Source organism: Martes martes (assembly GCF_963455335.1).
Source record: "Martes martes genome assembly, chromosome: 11".
In the NCBI taxonomy this organism is placed as follows: Eukaryota; Metazoa; Chordata; class Mammalia; order Carnivora; family Mustelidae; genus Martes; species Martes martes.
The window spans coordinates 46,097,265-46,117,607 of NC_137899.1; the positions used below are offsets into that span (position 1 = coordinate 46,097,265).

The window sequence follows — 20,343 nt, forward strand, 5'->3', positions numbered from 1 at the left end:
TCTTTTTCTTGTAAAGATACTAATCTGATCATGGGTGCTCCACCTTCATGATCTCATCTATACCTAATTACCTTTCAAGGACCCTATCTCCAAATACTGTCAGATTGGTGGGTAGGGCTTTAAAATATAAAGAGGGGGGCCACACAATCGTTCAGTCCGTAATAGCTACCAAACCTTCAAGGTATAGATAATTCTTAGGCTATTAAATTTGTCCCATATCTTTGAAAAAGGAATCTTTCAAATTCACATTACAAAATAAGCATTAACCTCATAATAAAACTTGACAAGAGTAGTCCACCCAGGTTTCCTTTAATCCCAACCAGTCTAATAACAAAAGTTTTATTTAAAAAATACCAGATCCCTCAAAATATGGAGCCCTAGTGAAATATGAGTTAAAATTACTTGATTTAGAAACTGTTCAAAGACTTTCACTTCCAGGGTTGGCAGACTATGTACGTTATTCAGGCAATGCAGACTTTTCCTGTTCAAAGACATTGAAGAGTGTGTGTGTGGGGGGGTTGAATAACGTCCACTAACATTATTTGTGAACACTTGGAACCTCAGAATGTAAAGTTATTTGGAATTAGGGTCATTGCAGATGTAATTAGTTAAGGTCACACTTGATTAGTATTAGTTAAGCTTATATTTAATTAGAATAGGTGCTAAATCCAATGGCTGATTTTCTTATAAGAAAAGAAGGGAAGACATAGACACATGGAGAAGTCCACGTAAAGACAAAGACAGATTGAAGTTATGCTACCACAAACCCAGGAACACCAGGATCCACTAGGAACTGGAAGAGACAGGGAAAGATTCTCCCCTAGAGTTTTGGAGGAAGTGTCACCCTGTCAACACCTTGATTTCAGATTTCTGACCCCCAGAACCATGAGAAAATAAATCCCTACTGTTTTAAGCCACCCAATTGTAATAATTTTTATGGTAAACTTTAAAACTAAGGCAGATTTTGGTACCAGACGTCAGTTGCTCCTACAACAAATACCTAAAAAAGAGGACGTGCCTTTGGAATTGAGTAATGGGGGAGGTTGGAAGAATTTTGAAGTGCATGATAGAAAAATCCTAGATTGCCTTGAAGAGACAATTGATAAAAATAGAGACATCAAAGGTAATTCTGATGATGGTTCCGTCGGAAATGAAGAACACAGTAGAGAAAGCTTCTGTCATCTTAGAGAATACACATATTGTCATTAACAAAATAGTGGTAGAATTATAAATGTTAAAGGTGCTTCTGGTGATAGAAAGAAAAGAGGCCAATATTATTGGCCATTGGAAGAAAGATGATCTTTGTTATAAGTGCCAGACAACTTGGCTAAATTGTGTCCTTTTTGGGGTATAAAGTAGAATTTGTTACTGATGAATTTGGATATTTAGCTGAGGAGATTTCCAAGTAAAGTGTTAAATGTACAGCCTTGTTTCTCCTTGCTACTTATAGTAAAATGCAAGAGGAAGAGACTAAAGAAGTAACTATTAAGCAAAATGGAGATAGTGCAAGAGACACAAGCAATAGAGAGCATCCAAAATACATGAAACTGAAGTCCTGAAGAAGACTAAGATTTTTAAGACAAAAAAAATTCAGAGATATAATAACAAAGATTGTTTCAAATCTGATGTGGGATATCAAACTAAAGACTTAAGACTCTCTATAAGTATCCTATAGAAGAGAAAAAAAACAAGATCTAAATACATTGCTGATGAGAGTATAAATCGGTAGTACAGTTTGAAAGTCTGCTTGATTTTTTGCACCAAAATTGAATATTTGAATACTATATGATCCAGTAATTTCACTCAGATATAAACCCAACAGTAATGTGTGCTTATGTGCAGCAAGAGACACAAACCAGAATGCATATAGAATCACTTATAATAGCCTTGAGCTAGAAGGAGCAAAAATGTTAATCATGGGCAAATGAGTAAATAAATGTAATACATTCAAGTATGTGATTCCACATTGCAAATGAACTACAAGTACACTCGACAACATAAATGATCTTCACAAAAAAAAAAAAATATTAGTCAAAGAAACCAGAAACAAAACAACATTGTGTGAGTCCATTTATATAAAATTTAAAAATAGTATTAGACTAGGGATAATGACTAACTTTATAAGAAGTAAGGAGTATTAATTGAGGAGGTTCAAGAGAGGCTTCTTTGGTCTTGGCATGGTAGGGTTGGTTTTTTTTTTTTTAAGATTTATTTATTTATTTGAGAGAGAGAGAAAAACAGAGAGCGAGTGAGGGGGAGAAGCAGCCTCACTGCTGAGCAGAGAGCCTGACAAGGGGCTCAATCCCAGCACTCTGAGATCATGACCCGAGCAGGAGGGAAATCCTTAACCAGCTGAGCCACCCAGGTGCCCCTTGGCATGGTGTTTAGAAAGATGTTTGCTTCTTGATAATCCTTTGATCTGTACACTTATTTATTTTTCACTTTTCTCTGTTATGTTTCCCAATAATTTCTTCAAGCTGAGTTGTATAGATTTAGAACAATGTTAGGGAGTTTGCTTATGATTGTCACTTAAAGATCTGATGGATTAAAAAAGAACAGAAGGTATCATTTATGCATTTTTATTTGTTTGAAAGCTTTTCTGCAGCTTTTGAGTTGATGACATGAAACCTGTCTCTAACTAACCTTATTTGTCTCTCTAACATCCAATATTGTTCATTTTATGATGTTGCTTCACTGATGCTGTCTTTGCCCATCTGCTTTGCTTTCTTGGGACTTGCCCCTTGTGAAACACGGCTCCTAAGACTGCCATTCATATGCACTGAAAAATAATTAAAAACCTTAGCTTGTCTAAGAGATCTGTCTAATAAACAGCTATTATAGTAAAAGTTTTTAAAAGATTTTATTTATTTATTTGATAGAAAGAGATCACAAGTAGGCAGAGCAGCAGGCAGAAAGAGAGGGGGAAGCAGGCTCTCTGGTGAGCAGAGAGCCGTATGTGGGGCTCAATCCCAGGACCCTGAGATTATGACCTGATCCAAAGGCAGAGGTTTAACCCAATGAGCCAGCCAGGTGCCCCTGTTATAGCAAATACTGAAGTACTTACCTCTCGCTTTTATATTTTCTTCATACAGAACAAATACTAATAACATTTCACAGTTTCATGTTAGTTTTAAAAAGAGCTATGTTACTATGTTACTATGTGAATGATTCATGAAAACCCTGTGCTTGATTAAAGCATCCAGACATGGGGTGCCGGGTAGCTCCGTCGTTAAGCGTCTGCTCTTGGCTCAGGTCATGATGCTAGGATCCTAGGATCATAGGACCTTGGAATCAAGCCCCGTGTCAGGCTTCCTGCTGGTCAGGAAGCCTGCTTCTCCCTCTCCCATATCCCCTGCTTGTGTTCCCTCTCTCGCTGTGTCTCTGTCAAATAAATAAATAAAATCTTAAAAAAAAAAAAGAATACAGACACATGAAACCACACATTTTTTATTCCATTTATATGAAATATCTAGAATAGGCAAATCCACAGAGACAGAAAGTAAATTATTGATTGCCAGGGACTAGGAATAGGGAAAATGTGAAGTAACTGCTAATGGGTATGATGTTTCTTTCTGGAGTAAGTAAATGTTCTAGAATTAGATAGTGGTAATTGTACAACTTTTGAATATGCTAAAAACTGCTGAATTTTATACCACAAAGGGGTAAGTTTTATGGTATGTGAATTATATCTCAATAAGGCTGTTATAAAAACTCAGCACTGAGCTAAGCACCTTTTTTGTTTTTTATTTTTTTTTAAAGGTTTATTTATTTATTTTAGAGAGAGAGAGAGAGAGAGAGAGAGCGAGCAGACCAGGGAGAAGGGCGGAGGGAAAGGGGAAACAGACTCCCTGGTGGGGTCAATCTCTGATGGCAGATCATGACCTGACCCAAAACCAACAGATGCTTAAGAGAGTGGGCCACCTAAACAACTCAAGCACTTTTTTAAAAAAGTAATCTTGTTTAGATATCTCTATAGAGATGATTGACTGCTTAAGGTACAAAGATGATTTATTTTCATGATAGTCTTCTGTGCATTTATTTTTTTTTTACTATACAGACATACTAGCTGTAAAAAACTAACTTAAAATCTTTTCAATATTATTCATTTGTTAAATATGTAGAAAGTTTTTATTCATGTAATATTAGAGTAGATCTTTGCTGCCTAAATCCTTCAAGAAAATTCTGTAGTCAGTATATTTTACATGATTTGAAAAGGATGATTATCAGTGAACACTTTATTACAAAACATTGAAAGGATTTTAAGTTCTCCGACATCCAAAGTTGTAGTTAAGAATTCTGATTTGGACCTAATTCCTATTTCTTTGCAGGTATTCTGTCTTTTCTCTAAAGGAAAATTTAGAATTCTCTTGAAGTTCAGAAATTTGAGCACACTCTTTTCTTCATTAATATTGCTTTCTCTTGAATATCTCTGAAAATATTAATTATGGCAAGATAATATGAGCTATGGGCTCTCTGCAGGGGATATCCTTAAAGTATCATAAATGATGGCTAGCTGTTGTCTTGTGTGAGTACCAACCTACTTCAATATTTCTTTTTTCAACTTAGCATCCTGTCATAACAAATACTTATTATAAAAAGCTGGCCTTAAACAGGTACCTTATTCCGGGTTATCATATGTAATAATGTAAACAACTCTTTTTTTTTAAATTTTATTTATTTATTTGTCAGAGAGAGAGAGAGAAAGAGAGAGCGAGAGCGAGCACGGGCAGACAGAGTGGCAGGCAGAGGCAGAGGGAGAAGCAGGCTCCCTGCCGAGCAAGGAGCCTCAATCCTAGGACGCTGGGACCATGACCTGAGCCGAAGGCAGCTGCTTAACCAACTGAGCCACCCAGGCGCCCCTGTAAACAACTCTTTTATCATGCATGCCTTGGATTGCCCAAATCTTATTTTCCACTGGTAATAAAATCACCACTGTGTTTTGACCTACACCAAGTTAAATAATAAATTTTAAATTCCCATTTTGAGGTTTTACTTATATATTTTCTGAACATCTTTCTGTACTAAACACTGCATCAGACAAGGTTTCAGTAGAGGAAACAGAAACCACTCTAGGTATATTATGCTGAAAAGAAATTTAGTGCATATAAAGTCATTTGAAAGGCTGGAGGGAAAGTCAAGGATCCAATCAGACTTTAGTTTGAAGATCATACACTTGTAGCTAGAAGTCAGAAAATGAGTGCAGCTATCGTTGCTAACCTTTTCCAGAACTGTTCCTTCACCATAACCTTATACCTGTGAAGCTGGTGAGTAGATGCCAGAATGCGGATTCTATCTTCATAGATAATGAAACTTGTTTTGGTGTTGCTGCTGCTAAAAGTAGATGGCCTCTGCCTTCCTTTTACCTGCTAAATCTCATGATGTACATAGAAGCCCTGATATATCTGAATTATATAATTGTTTTAAAGGTTTTTAAAACTTTAGTTCCTCTCATGTTGTTAGTTTTACTTTAATAATTAGTGAAGCTTGCTTGCCTATATGTCTGTATACATAGATTGCATGGTATTGGTAGCTAGAATTTATATACCTTGCCTAAATAAGAAGCCCTGTTCACTGGGTGGGTAATGAATGCAAGCTCTGTTTACAGACATCCTTGCTCCAGTGCTTATAGTGGGTGGGAAGAAGGTCGATGGTATGCGGAGGGTGCATGGGAATGAGTAGGCTGTCCTTTATGGTTTATGAGTATTTGTAATGCTAGGTTTTTCTATTTCCTGTGGCAGTTGACAGTCACTGGGCTCAGTATCGTTCTTTCTCTTATAAAGCTAGTGCCTGTTCTGAAAATTTCTGGAGTCAGACTTCCCACTTATTAGAACTGAATTTGAACTTTTATTCCAGAGAAGAAGCTGAAAACAGGATTGTTGTGTGACTTCTTCCTTTTAATGAAACACCCAGATTGTTGCCCAAGTCTTAGCCCTTTTTACAGGCCTTATTATCTCTCATCTGAGAGTTATGCAGATACTTTATAGGAAAATCTCACTTCACTAACTCCTTTTTCTCACCTGGATGAAATTATTAGCTTCTTAGTTTGGGGGGTGTTGTTGGCAATCTGAGCCTACTTCTGTAACTATCAAAATTCCTTAATAGCCTTCAAAAGTTTGCTCGTGACACTCCTCCTGCGTTTATAACAGTACTATGGCTTTATGGCCTTATTTCTATTTTTATATTTATTCTGTAACTTCAGTGAAATTTGGGAAGGGTAGAAAGATAATTCATGTATTCAACTACCCTTTGTGAACCAGATATATTATCCTTAAATTTGTAACAAACTGATTTGTGTTTTCCTGGATTAGAAAAATTAATCAGGATCTATAGCTTCTCCCTTGAACCATAAATGACAATTCAATTTTTGTTTCCATTTCTCTTATTCACTTTCCCCATGCTTCCCATATCTTTACCTCCAAATTTCTTGGATTTGGTTATAACCTTTTCAAATTATGGTTCTTCTGGTTACCTATCCTTGCTTAATAATTGTATTAAATTTCATAATTTCATTATCAATAATTATTCATATTTCATTATAACTTTTTTCTCTTCTTTTTACATTATTGTGTGCATTGCATGTCCTTCTAGTTCGTGGGTTTTTTTTTCTCTTCCCATTTTCTGGAGTAATTTTGGAGAGAGTCCTTTGTCATCTGCTTCTCAAAATTTTCAATTAACGAGAGAGGTTATTATTATCATGTCCAGATTCTAAATGAAGAATCAGAGGCTTAAAGAGTTCAAGTTGCCTTTTTAAAAGTCAAGCAAAAATTCAGTGGCAAAGCTTGGATTCAAATTCAGGTCCTCAGACTCTCTGTTCACTGTCTTTTGTTTTTCCGTTGTTGTTGTTATTTTCATATAGCAAGTGTCCATACAACACTATGCTCCTTATTTCACCACCTTTTGTAGGAGTAGTTTGAAGGACCATTTCTACATATAAACCTGCTTTTAATACTTGATGATGCTTGTACAATCATGTTCAGCTTGATTTGTGAACGTTAAGAGTATTCTTTGGCAAAATACCACATTAAGGCAGTCTGTGGTTGCAACAATTAGGAAATAGTTATTTTCCCAATATGTGTACTAATGCATGAATACCTTGAATTGAATGTAGAACAGAAAGAAAATCATGATGGATTATATAACACAAGTTTTTTTTTTTTTTAAGATTTTATTTACTTATTTGACAGGCAGAGATCACAAGTAGACAGAGAGAGGGGGGGAAGCAGGCTCCCCGCTAAGCAGAGAGCCCGATGTGGGGCTCGATCCCAGGACGCTGAGATCATGACCTGAGCCGAAGGCAGAGGCCATAACCCACTGAGCCACCCAGGCGCCCCATAACACAAGTATTTTAACAAGAAGATGGCATATCACTAGGAGATTCAAATTTTTCTGAGTTAAGAATACCAATAGTAATTTACAATGTGTGCCTTCAAGACATATAGAAAAATATTATAGGCGATGCTAATATAGCAGTTCATAAACAATGAAGATTCTTTATATGACAAAAATAACAGCAAAGCAATATCCCTTATGAACATAGAAGCAAAAATACTCAACAAAATACTAGCAAAACTGAATCCAGTAACATATACACCGTGACTAAATGGAATTTGTACCAGTAATGCAAGGTTGGCTCAACATATGAAAATCAATGTACTACACTATACTGACAAAATTACAGAAGTATAAAATCCACATAATTGTTCCAATAGATACAGAAAAAGCATTTGATAAAACTCAAAACTCTTTCAAAACAAAAACAATCAGCAAACTAGAAACAGAAAAGAAGTTGTTCTTTTATGAAATGAAAGCATCTATGAAAACCCACAGCTAACATCCGACTAAAACAGTGAAAGGTTGAAAGCTTTCTTTCTAAGATCAAGAACAAGACAAGGAAGTATGCCCTCACTACTTTTATTCAGCAGTATACTGGAAGTTCTAGCCACAGTGATTGGGGGTGGGGAGGGTAGGACTTCCAGAAAAGAAAAAAAAAAAAAAGAAAGAATTCATTTCATGTAATTTCCTGTGGTACATACCTTTGCGGCTAGCATCCATTGGCCAGAACTTAGTTATGTAACCACATATAACTTCGAGAAGATTAGGAAATGTAGTCTCTATCTTGAAAAACGTGTCTAGTGGGGCACCTGGGTAGCTCAGTCAGTTAAGCATCAGACTCTTGATTTGGCGTCAGGTCATGATCTCAGGGTCCTGAGCTTGAGCCCTGTGCTGGGCTCTGGGCTCCTCCCCACTGATCTCTCTCTTTCTCTCTCTCTCTCAGATAAATAAATAAGTAAAATCTTTTCAAAAAAAAAAAAAGAAAAGGAAAAGGGAAAAACTTGTGTCTAGTTAAAATTTGGGACTTTTATTTTTGGAGGCAAGGATAATAGGTATTGGGAAACATCTAGCAGTTTCTTCTACATTAAATACAAATTTGAATTTCTTTTCTCTTTCTCTGTTTCTTTCCTTCCTTCTTTTTTTCCTTTTTGTCTTTTTTTTTTCTTTTAACATATGTATTGCAAAGGTTAAAAAGATTGCTAGTTTAAATGCAACATGGTCCTCTGGATTGGATCTTGGAGCAAAAGAGGATATTAGTGAGAAAACTAGCAATATCCAAATAAAGTTTGTGATTTAATAATATTGTACTAACGATCATTTCTTAGAATTGTAAATGTAACGTGGTTATGCAAGATGTTGACATTAGTGGAAGTACGGTGAGGAGTATATACAAGCTCAGTATTATTGTTCATTTTTTCATAAATCCAAAACTACTTAAAAATTAAAAGTTAAAAAAAATGATTATGAATACTCAATGACCAGGGGTTTGGAAAGAATCCTCATGTACTCTTGGTGATAATATGTATTAGTACAGCCTATTTTTAGAAAGCAATTAGGCAATGTTTGTTGAATATAAATATGTTTACCTTTTTTTTTTCAGAAAGTTTATTTCTAGCAGTGGCCCATGACAGCAAGATGGTGGTGCAAATTTCCAAGAAAAGTTAGTTTCCAATGGCATCTTTAAAGCTGAACATCAGGACACAGAATGTTCTTGGTGAGAAGGGCCAGCAGATATGGCAGATGACCACTGGGTTCAGAAGAGGTTTGATTTGCGGGGTGCAGGGTAGAACTTTAAATTGAAAAGGCGACCACAAGAGGTTTGTGTGCTATTACTAGGGCAGAGTTTCTCTGATACAAACTCCTAGGAGGACTTGCTGTGCAGAGGGCCTGCTATAATGTACTGCAGTTCATCATAAAGAGTGGGGCCAAAGGCTGTGAGATCTTGGTGTCTGAAAAAGTGCAAGGACAAAGGGCTAAATTTATGATGTTTGTAGATAGCCTGATGATTCACAGTGGGAACCCTAACTACTATGTTGACACTGTTGTGTACCATGTGCTCCTCAGATAGGATGTGCTAGGCATCAAAGTGAAGATCATGCTTCCCAGGGACCCAAGTAGTAAGACTGGCTCTAAGAAACCCATGCTTGATCATGTGAGCGTTGTGGAACCCAAAGATGAGATATTGCCTACCACCCCCATCTTGGAACAGAAGGATGGGAATCTAGAGTGTCCTGCTATGCTGCTGCCCGTACCCACAGGATAACAGGGTGTCCTTGGCAACTGGATCTGGAGTCTGGATTTTGCTCTGTAAAGACCTTTAGCAAAATCTCTGGAAAAAAGATAATCTATTTCTAGGAATTTTTCTTATAGAAACTCAAATGCTAGCTTTTGGAGTGTCTTTTTCCTTTTAGATAATTCAGCATAATTCCTCCCAATGAATCTAGGAGGAGAGTGGAATGTTTGGTTCTCTAACCTCAGAAGTAAAACAATCCTTAGTATGGTTAATGTTTGAAATAGAATGGAAATTAAGTTCCCAAAGTGGAGCTGGCCAAATAATTAATTTTCTAGGCTTTTAACTGGAGGAATAACAAGTCTGAAGGCCAGTGGGGAGTATTTTTTTTTTTTTAAGATTTTATTTATTTATTTGACAGAGAGAGATCACAAGTAGGCAGGGAGGCAGGCAGAGAGAGGAGGAAGCAGGCTCTCCACGGAGCAGAGAGCCCGATGAGGGGCTGGATCCCAGGACCCTGGGATCATGACCTGAGCCGAAGGCAGAGGCTTTAACCCACTGAGCCACCCAGGCGCCCCGCCAGTGGGGAGTAGATGCCACCTCTGGATCTTGAGCAAATGAGATGTGGGAGGCTGAGTGACCTCCAATTGAGAGGGCTGCAGGGTAACTTTCCATTTTAGACAAGGACACAGAAAGGAAGAGGGTTTACTAAGTAAGTTTTAAATTTCAGGAATGTAAGTTTCTATAGCACTGTGGAAAGGTTTGAGGGGTACATAGCAGTGGATGAAGGGACTAGAGATTCTTAGAGATTGGAAGAGTTTACATTTTTGGCAGGGATAAGGGAAACAGAAAATGAGGTTGCAATATAATTTATACAACTACTGTTATGGTGGAATGTCCTGGGACATTAGAAGTAGTCCAGCTTTTGGGGAATCTAACTAGGTAATCCTAGCCCTGAGCATTTGGACATGACCTTTCCTTGGTCTGGAACACTTCTGTCTCCTTTTCTCCTTTCTCCTTTTCTCCCTTTTTCAGATAAGTTCAGACTATGTCTGGTTCTATCACTTTCTCCAGGAAGCCTTCCCTGAGTGTCTTCTCTCTTCTTAGCATGTGTGTTCTTAACTCTGGTAGCCTGTCTCACAATATACAGCAATTGTCTGACCCGTTTTTATCCTTACCTTAAGTTTTGGAATGGAAAAGACAACTATCTTGCAGTCCTTCCACCCTCTGTGTAATTATTCCATAAATTATACTACTTTGTGTAAATATTTGCTATTTTTTGTCAAATTTAATATTATAAATTTCAATTCCAGTTCGCAAAATAATTCAACACGTTTCTTTAAAGAGTAAGCTCCACTATTGCATTAAATGATTTGATTCCTACAAATTTATTTTCCCACGTTACAAACACTGCCACTCCATGTTTATGTGTGGAATAAACTAGTGAATTGAATCAACTTCATCCAAATCCTCTATCTATATGTAAACTTTTGTCAAGTATTAATGCTAGTCAGATTCTAACATTTTAATATTGTTTAAAAAGTATTTATCCTGTATGTAAATAAATGTGGCGTTTGAAACTGTTGAAGGACTGCCATATCCAATTGTACAAAGGGACTGCCATATCCAAGTTGTACATACTGACCTGAGTTTTTACGGATTTAAAAATTCGGCTTAAAAAATAAATTCCCTAAGTGAATGCAAGGCATTATTTCACATCTACGTGCACACACATCCTGACGTAACACACGATATACTTGTGAAATGGATTATTTTCCCCTAGATGTATTCTCAGTAAAATTAAATAGTTTTTTTTTAATGTGGAAATGACTGTCCACAGTACACTCGTTGTAATAATAGTTAATTAATATAACTAAATTAATGGTTTTCCCCCCTCTCGTCGCAGTTGTAATTTCCAAAGTAGCGAAGTCTAATGCGATTCTCACATTTCCCTCTTCCAGGAAATAAGGTATTCGCACGTTCCAAAATATTTAAAGCGTTGCAATTTACAGAGGCAGCAGGTAGAATGTTGCTGTTGGTATTACTAATGTTTGTGGTAGTAACTTATGCTAGAAACGGCTCTTTCTGTAAAGTGTATTTTTTTTTTTTTTTATTTATTCATTTGACACAGAGAGAGAGAGAGAGAGAGAGAGATCACAAGTAGGCAGGCGGAGGGGGGAGGGGGAAGCAGGCTCCCCGCTGAGCAGAGAGCCCCATGTGGGGCTCGATCCCAGGACCCTGGAATCATGACCCGAGCCGAAGGCAGAGGCTTTAACCCACTGAGCCACCCAGGCGCCCCTGTAAAGTGTATTCTGAGCAACTCCTTAAGAAACAAACACCAGGAACAAGCATTGGCCTCCCACAGATTTGGGCGGGGGGTGGAGCCTCAGTGATTTGTGGGAAGAACCGCTCAGGGTCCGGGAGGGCCCTCTGCTCCTGCTCGTCACTACTCGGCTCCGCTCGGCTCCCAATCGGTTCTCACTCGGATCTGTTCGGCTCCTCCAACAGGGGAGACGGAGAGCCGCTGCAAATCCGGCGCACGCGCTCAAGCCTCTTGCTGCTCTTAGGGCCGCGCTTTGCCTTGGGTTTTCACTTCCTTCTCTTCCGAGCTGTATCCGGGTCGTTGCTTTCTCTATTGTCTCAGGCAATCGACCTCGGACTGTGCAAATTCGTTTCTGAGTCTTTTGTTTCTTCTGGTGCAGGCTAATAAAGTTTTTCTTTCTTTTATTTTTTCTAACAGTTTTAACGGAGGAAATTAACTCCCCAGAGCTGCCGGGGCCTAAGGGAGCCTCTGGCAGGGGAGCGCCGTGGGAAGGGGCGCGAGCAGCCGGGGCCGGTTCGGCGAGGACTAGGGGGCGGGGTGGGGGGCGGGAGGGGCTGCTCTTGAGGCGCCCGGGTCCGGTCGGCGGCGCTGCCGCCGATTTTAAGTAGCATCTTTCGGATTTGTTTCCGCGGTATCAGTCCAGACCTCAGCGCTGCCTAGGCTCTCGCAGCCTCTCCCTAGGTCTCCTCCAAACGACCACCTCACGGATTCCTTAGTAAGTGTGTCAGAGGCCTCTGCCGGGAGAAAGGTGCATTTCAGCCCTTCTAGAAGTCAGGGCCTATGGGAGCAGGGTGGGGGTGGCAGGTTTCCGCTGGAAGCTGGACCTTTCGTGGGCGCTTCCCTTCCACATCCGCGGGAATGAACAAGGCTTTTTTCACTACCTGGGCTTCGCGTTTTCTTTCTGCTGACTGTCTCCGTGTCTAAGTGAGGGATTTTGAGCGAGTCGCTGAAACATAAGAGGATGTTGTTACGGGGGTCAGCTTTGATTTTTGGCTGGCCGGGGTTCGCCTTTACCACTCTCCAGCCTGGAGCCGCCTGTGCTGCTGGCCAGCCCTCCCCAGACCGTGTGCCCACCCCAAGCAAGCTTCCTACACTTTTCTTGCGGAGAACTGAATTAACAAAGATTCCCTGCTCGAGGTCATCTGTATCTTCCCTTAGCATCACCGCTGTCCTCTGTGCTTGGCATGATTATTAATGACGATGTAATGTTTTTCTCTTAACAGTGGATCGCAGCTCCAAGAGGAGGCAGGTGAAGCCTTTGGCAGCTTCTCTGCTAGAAGCTCTCGATTATGATAGTTCAGATGACAGTGATTTTAAAGTTGGAGATGCCTCAGGTAAATGTTTCTTTTTCTTCCCTTTTCCCAGCTTTCTGAAAGTTGGGCTTATTTTCAGACCCTCTTAAAAAATCGGTTTTGATTAAAATGCCAATTTAAAGTTAAAGCACATAAACTTCATTTATTTTCTCACATTTCCCTAAGATCCTTTCACTAGATCCCTGTCATTGCTTCTGTTTATATTGATACTCGGATATTAACAGGTAGAACTTATAGTATAGATACCTGAGCGTTTTCTCTGTTCTTTACTCAAAAATAATTTATACTTAGTTTATGGATAGAGGAAAAAATATATATATAAATATCCGGAAGTCAGATAATATCCTGAGAGTAATGTGGGCCATGAACAGCCCATAAGCAGGGTTCTTCTCTATTCAGATCACTTGGCACCCTCTGAGGGGAGTTTTGCTTTTTGTCTGTTAGCTCCCTTATCAGAATAAAGTTGACCAGAGTAAAAACTTGTACTTTGTGGTAGGTGTTGGACCTTGTGGATTGGGCTTTTCAGAAATCTCCTAAGTACAAAGATATATGCTTACTCATTATATTTTGTGATTTTAAAAACAAACTTTTTTAAAAAGGTCATATGTTCACATTGTACGAGATTGGAAAACATAGAAAAATACGGTTTTCCATGGTATCTTCTGTTTATTGTACTTCACATGTATAGATATATATGTATAGTTTTAATTGCAAGAATCTGAGAAATGCATATAAATTGTTTAAATATTTTATGTGAGAAATACTAATACATGCACAATAAAAACTACTTATAATTTTGCCCCTTCTGATGGAAGTTTAAATAAAGTAAGAAATTAAAGACTTTTCAGTTTCATCCCTTTAATAATTTGAAAGTATTCCCCCAGAGAGTTTTCTAAGCTTAGTCATATCTCTCTCCTTTCCGTTGCTCGCCCTTTCTTTCTTTCTTTCTTCCTTTCTTTTGCTGGGGATGGTAAGAGATGAAATTAGGTTGTGTTATGTTTCCATTATTACTCTAAATAGCACCAACAAGTAGAATTTGCGTGGTGATTTACTGAGAACTTTTTATTACCGTAATCTCATTTAACTTTTATAATAGCTTAGTGAAGGAGATATTATTTACAGATAACAGGGGACTTGAGTTTAAAGAACTTGCATGAGGTCACTTAGGCCATAATGGATGTAATCCATGCCTTTGATGCCAAAATTTAAGTCTTTTTGCTCCTTAGATGCTAAAAATAAATAGATATAATCTTAAACTGAAACTACTTGGATATTGTGACTAATTGAGGTCACTCCCAACAATCATAAGTTAAGTTTATCTTGATTAATTGGTTTTTAACCTTTGCTTCTTAGCCAGTTTCTCTCCAGTTTAGTCAATTCACTGATGTTTGGTACTTCAAAGAAGGAAAGAAAGGGAAGGGAGAGGAGCCAAAACTCTTTAAGTTCTCTTGTTGAGAATCTTGGTAGATGATATTTTTGGTTAGAATGTAGTTTTGGTAGAGATTGTTAACTGTGACAACAGTTATTGGGTTTCAGAGGTTATGACTTATTTGAATACCATTATGAAAAAACTCCAAAGCTTAATCTTTAGGTATTCCATAATTGTTTCTGTAACAATAAATCCTGACTTTGTAGATTTTTTTTCTTTTTGTTTATCGAATTATAGTCATGCACAGGTATCCTGTTTCCTTACAAAGGTTAAAACAATCTAATGATACAAACTGTTTTTCAAGATAACTTTTGGTTTTAAGCTAAGTGAAAATTCCTGACCTTGTTAAATCTTAATCAGAGTTAATGGGAATCATCAATTATGTGTGAAAAGTGGGAGGATGAGTTTTGTTAGGCGGATAATTTTTTAAAATATCTTTTTAAAGTGCTAAAAAAGTACTTTCTATTTCATCTTGTTATCATATCTAGTCTGTTCTATTTGTAATTTACTTCCTTGGTTACTGTGTAGTTCTCGTTATGTTACTGCAAAGGAGATTATAGTAGTAAACGATTTTGTTTAAAATAGTTAATAGTAGAAATTGAATCCTATTTTCCATTCTTGGTTAAGGTGCATCGGTGTCCCCCATAACTAACATGGTGGCTTACTGTAGATTACCTGTGTTTCTTGTTTGAATCCTTTCTTTGCCTGAGGTAGTTGGACTCTTACAGAAAATAACTGTTTTTCAGTCATGTTAGAATTGTGGAATCCCAACCCTTACATAGGAATAGATTAAACTGGAGGTGGAGAAATAGTAGCTAATCATCTATCTGACCAAAGCTGCTTTCAAAACAATGTCTAGAAATGAGTTATGAATGAACTACTGACTCCCTTAGAACTTAATGTTAAAATGATTAGATTGGTTGGCCTTAATTTTTGTTAACAGGATTCTGTGCATCAATTTCTTTTCCTTTTTTTTTTTAAGATTTTATTTATTTATTTGACAGACAGAGATCACAAGTAGGCAGACAGGCAGGCAGAGAGAGGAGGTAGCAGGCTCCCTGCAGAGCAGAGAGGCTGATGCGGGGCTCGATCCCAGGACCCTGGGACCATGACCTGAGCTGAAGGCAGAGGCTTTAACCCACTGAGCCACCCAGGCGCCTCTCTTTTCCTTTTTGAAATCAGAAATTCTGACTACAAAATTTCCTATTTCTGTTTGGCTTTAAGAATATAGACAATTCTGAAAGATTATATTCAGTACCTTTGCAGATAAACATAATTTTATTCATGTGTTTCTCAGATAATAAAATAGAAAAAGATAAATATTGCTCAAAAAATGACCTGCCGATAAGATTGTCAAGTGATTGATTATTGATGGTTAATAAGTATAAGCCTCTGACTTTAGAAGAGTACAAACTGAAAATAGATCATCTCTTGTTTCATCTTTAATGTGAAATTAGTTAGGTTTTTCTTTTTTTTTTTTTTCAAATTATTTATTTATTTATTTGATGGACAGAGATCACAAGTAGGCAGAGAGGCAGGCAGAGGGAGATGGAGAAGCAGGCTCCCCGCTGAGCAAAGAGCCCGATGTGGGGCTCAATCCCAGGACCCCAGGATCATGATCTAAGTTGAAGGCAGAGGCTTAACCCACTGACCCACCCAGGTGCCCCCCCCCTTTTTTTTATAAAGATTTTTATTTATTCATTTGAGAGAGTGAAACAAGCAGGGAGAGGGGTAGGGGGAGAGGGAGAAGCAGGCTCCTTGCTGAGCAGGGAACCCGCGGGGCTTAATCCCAGATCATGGGATCATGACCTGAGCTGAGGGCAGAGACAACCAACTAAGCCACCCAGGTGCCCCACAATTTCTCAGTTTTGATTGAGGGCAGAGTATAATCATATTAGAATTATGGTGATAGTCACCAGAAGAACCATATGTGGAAATGTTGGACCATATGAAATTACAAATTTCAGATTATTGGCAGTTTCATCATTCAAGATAGTTAAAGTGGTTACATTTGAGACTTGGTCCTGGAATTGGGGTTAAGATAAATTATTTAGTTATCTGATATATATAAGTGGAATACACACACACACACACACACACACACACACACAGATATAAAAGATAGATATATAAGTGGAATGTCTTTGAAGATGAGTGCATATATAACTTTTGTTAACTAAGACAAAATAGCAGTGCTGTGTCCCCTCTAACCTGCTTGCCAGAATAAGGTGATTGACTTTAGATCTTGATCCATAGTTAATTTAATTAGGCCAGATTGCCAGAAACTTAACTGGAAGAGTCTGGCTGAGACTTTGCTTTGGTGGTATTTTGTACTTAATCTAATTTTGGCTAAGTGGATCAAGATAATGGTCATTGATGATGTGTAGTTTTGTTTAGGAGCATTTTGCTGAATATTGTCGTGAATTCACAAAGAAATGTGATAACATCAGAATAACTAAGTAAGTAAAATAACATAACACAAAGCATGATTGATTCCTTTTGTCGTTCAAGTCAAGGAGATAGGATACTTTAGGCTGGATTTATCTAGAACAATTCACTGAGGAGATAAGAGTTGAACTAGGAACTGAAAGAGAGGCAGTAGAGGTGAGGGAAACTGTTAAGTGTTGAAGTTAAGTGGAGGCTGGAAAATATAATTTATATTTGGGAATCAGGATTGAGTAAAAGAATAAGAGATGCACCTGGGCAAGTATAACGAGGTCAAATTAAGGCCTTTAATTGCTAGACCAGGGTTTCTCAATCTCGGCAGTGTTGGCATCTGTTGTTGTATAATTCTTTGTAAGAGGCTTTTCCTATTTACTGTAGAATGTTTAGCAGCATCTGTTTTCTACTTACTAACTGCCAGTAGCATCTTCCCTTCCTGCCCCCACCCCACCTTCATGGCAATCATTCATTGTCTAAACATTTCCAATGTTCTCTTTGGGACAGTATTCCAAATTGTTCTTACTTGAGAACCGCTGGTCCGGATTTATTCAGAAAATGATAAATGGCACAGCTGGAACTAGAGATGATGAGTAGAGGATGAGTTGTGTTGATTGATTGGCTTTTTTAAAAAGAGAAAATACAGGATTAGTAAAAAACAGCCCCAAGGTGATAACTGAATAACCAGCAGACTGGTAATCTGTCCATTACATATTCTATATATTTATAAACACTAATTACTATTACAGTAGATCAAGGAACAGAATAGTTAATTAAGGTTGATGAACAAAGGTCATTCTTTATGTTACAAAGCTAAAATAAAACTGAATTAAATATAATTTTGTTTTTTAATATTTATCATACGGAAAACTTAAGCATTGGATATTGTAAAGGAATTCTTGAAGATTGTTTTTTTAATTCTGTATCTGTAAAAAATTCCTTGACTTCTATTAGTTGAAATAGCTATTACTTAGAGAGATTTTTATATATTGTATATTTGAGAAAGGTACCTTTTATTTAACTATTTCAATTTTAAAGATTTTTTTCCTAAAGACAAATTTTTATTGTAGAGTTAGAATTACTTTTTTTTTTTTTTAAAGATTTTATTTATTTATTTGACAGAGTGAGAGAGAGAGAAAGACGGTGAGAGAGCAAATACAAGCAGGGGAAGTGGGGGATGGAGAAGCAGGCTTCCCACCAAGCAGGGAGCCTGATGTGGGGCTCGATCCCAGGATGCTGGGATCATGACCTGAGCCAAAGGCAGATGCCCAACCACTGAGCCACCCAGGTGCCCCTACTTTTTTGTTTGTTTGTTTTTAAAGATTTTATTTATTAGAGAGAGATCGAGAGCTCGTGAGCACAAGCAGGGGGAAGGGGAAGAAGGGAGAGGGAGAAGCAGACTCCTCGGTGAGCTGGGAGCCTGATGCTGGGCTCGATTTCAGGACCCTGAGATCATGAGCTGAGCCAAAGTTAGTTGCTTAACCAACTGAGCCACCCAGTCATCCCAGAATTATTTCTGTTCTAATGCTAAGAAGCAACTGGCTTATTTGAAGTATCTGACTTATTTCTCTAGTCTATTAACTTAAAAAAAAAAAAAAAGATATAAGAGTGATGGATTTGGAACATGACACAGAGTCATTGTTTGAATTTGTAATAATAAGACATTTTTCTTTGCAGCCTATAAAAATAGAATTATAGACAGCCAAGGACTGATTTTTTTCATTGTCATTTTTGTCAAGCTGTGCTTGTGACTAAATATCGTTTATCTCCATCCCTCAAGTGCATATGTATCAAAAAGAAGTGATGACTAATCAGATCAAGTTATTTTTCAGAAATCAAAGCCATAAAATTTGATATATTCCTGATGCCTGCAGTTGGAGTATGGATAATATATTATATTTGGAGAATGAAGGGTTTGGTAAGCTATTAGGATTTGGATTTGTGGGAAAATTTCAGATTTCTCTAATAATATGTTAACAGATGTAAAACATTTAAATCTTTTTTCTTTTCAAATTTATTTCTATTGAGATATGATTACAAAACAAAAACAATCAAGGAGTACCAATTTTGCCGTACTTTTTTTTTTTTTTTTTAAAGATTTGTGTTTTTTGTTTTTTTTGAGGGACTGTGAGAACACTTGCGTGTGAGTCAGGGGAGGGGGAGAGCGAGAGAGAATCTTGAGCAGAGCCCCACTGAGTGCAGAGCTCCACATGGGTCTTAATCCCATGACCCATGATATCATGACCTGAGCCTAAACCACCAGCCAGTCGCTTAACTGACTGAGTCACCTAGTCGTCCCTCACCCCCATGTATTTAGAAATGACTGGCATTGGCAACAACCACCAAGACAAAAATCATAAAAATTCTTAACATTTTGCAAACTTTGCCAAGTAATAACAAAGTTGGATTGGTCTCAGTTTTGATTAGGTACCCACATTTGTGCCCCAGTTAATCTAACTTATATTTACTGTGTTTTTACTGGTAATTTTTAGGTACTTTTAATTTTTTTAAGATTTTATTTATTTTAATTTATTATTTATTTTTTTTAAAAGATTTTATTTATTTATTTGAGAGAGAGAGAGAGAGAGAGAAAGAGAGAGCATGAACAGAGTGAGAGGCAGAAGGAGAAACAGACTCCCTGCCGAGTAGGAAGCCTGATGTGGAGCTCTATCCCAGGACCGGGATCATGACCTGGGCTGAAGGCAGATACTTAACCAACTGAGCCACCCAGGTGCCCTTTTTTAGATACTTCAAAGAGTATCTCTCTTAATTACGGCCATCTCTCTTAATTATGGCATCATTTGCAAGATGTTCCAGTTTTCTTTAGTCACTATGCACAGAGACTCTTTTTGCTTTCGAAGTATTTGGTCAACTCTGCTTATTATTTATTAGATTCTTATCTAAAAAAAAATCTAGAAATTATTATTATTTTTATTTTTACCAGAAGTAGGTTTTTTTTTTGGTAGGTTGGGTTTAATTATGAGTGGTATTAAAAAAATCATAATTTTCTTAATGATTTGTATAACTGTTGGACTGAAAAGAAGTTATCTAGTTGTGGGTGATACTGGATTTACACTCTGAAATTCAAGAAGCTCAAATCTAAAGGTGTTTCCTCCTAAATTTGATACAAACTCGTTTTTGGTAAAACCTAACTGGAAATGATAGTTTATTTGTAATGTTTCCGTATCATATTTGTAAATATTTATACTTTGCACTGCGGAAATGTATTTGATTATAGGATAGTGCCATAGACTCACTGGAGATTTTAGTGTAATAC

General features: G+C 37.6%; 1 protein-coding gene and 2 pseudogenes across 6 annotated transcripts in view; all 3 read left to right on the forward strand.

The window, feature by feature from the left end:
- Positions 1-20,343, forward strand: part of LOC308351990 (large ribosomal subunit protein uL4-like) — a 536,185-nt pseudogene that overhangs the window by 168,873 nt on the left and 346,969 nt on the right. The gene's annotated exons all lie outside the window — the stretch shown is intronic.
- Positions 9,004-9,595, forward strand: LOC308352452 (small ribosomal subunit protein uS3-like; annotated as a pseudogene). The gene has a single exon. The product of its transcript is annotated as a small ribosomal subunit protein uS3-like (transcript).
- Positions 12,119-20,343, forward strand: part of PHF14 (PHD finger protein 14) — a 219,758-nt gene continuing 211,533 nt past the window's right edge. For 3 of the 4 annotated variants that reach the window (XM_080817985.1, XM_080817983.1, XM_080817984.1), the window contains exons 1-2: positions 12,119-12,600; positions 13,109-13,219. In XM_080817985.1, coding sequence (XP_080674111.1) covers position 12,600; positions 13,109-13,219 — 112 coding nt within the window. In that variant the 5' untranslated portion in view covers positions 12,119-12,599. The remainder of the gene's footprint in view (positions 12,601-13,108; positions 13,220-20,343) is intronic. The other variant, XM_080817986.1, reaches the window with a different exon arrangement.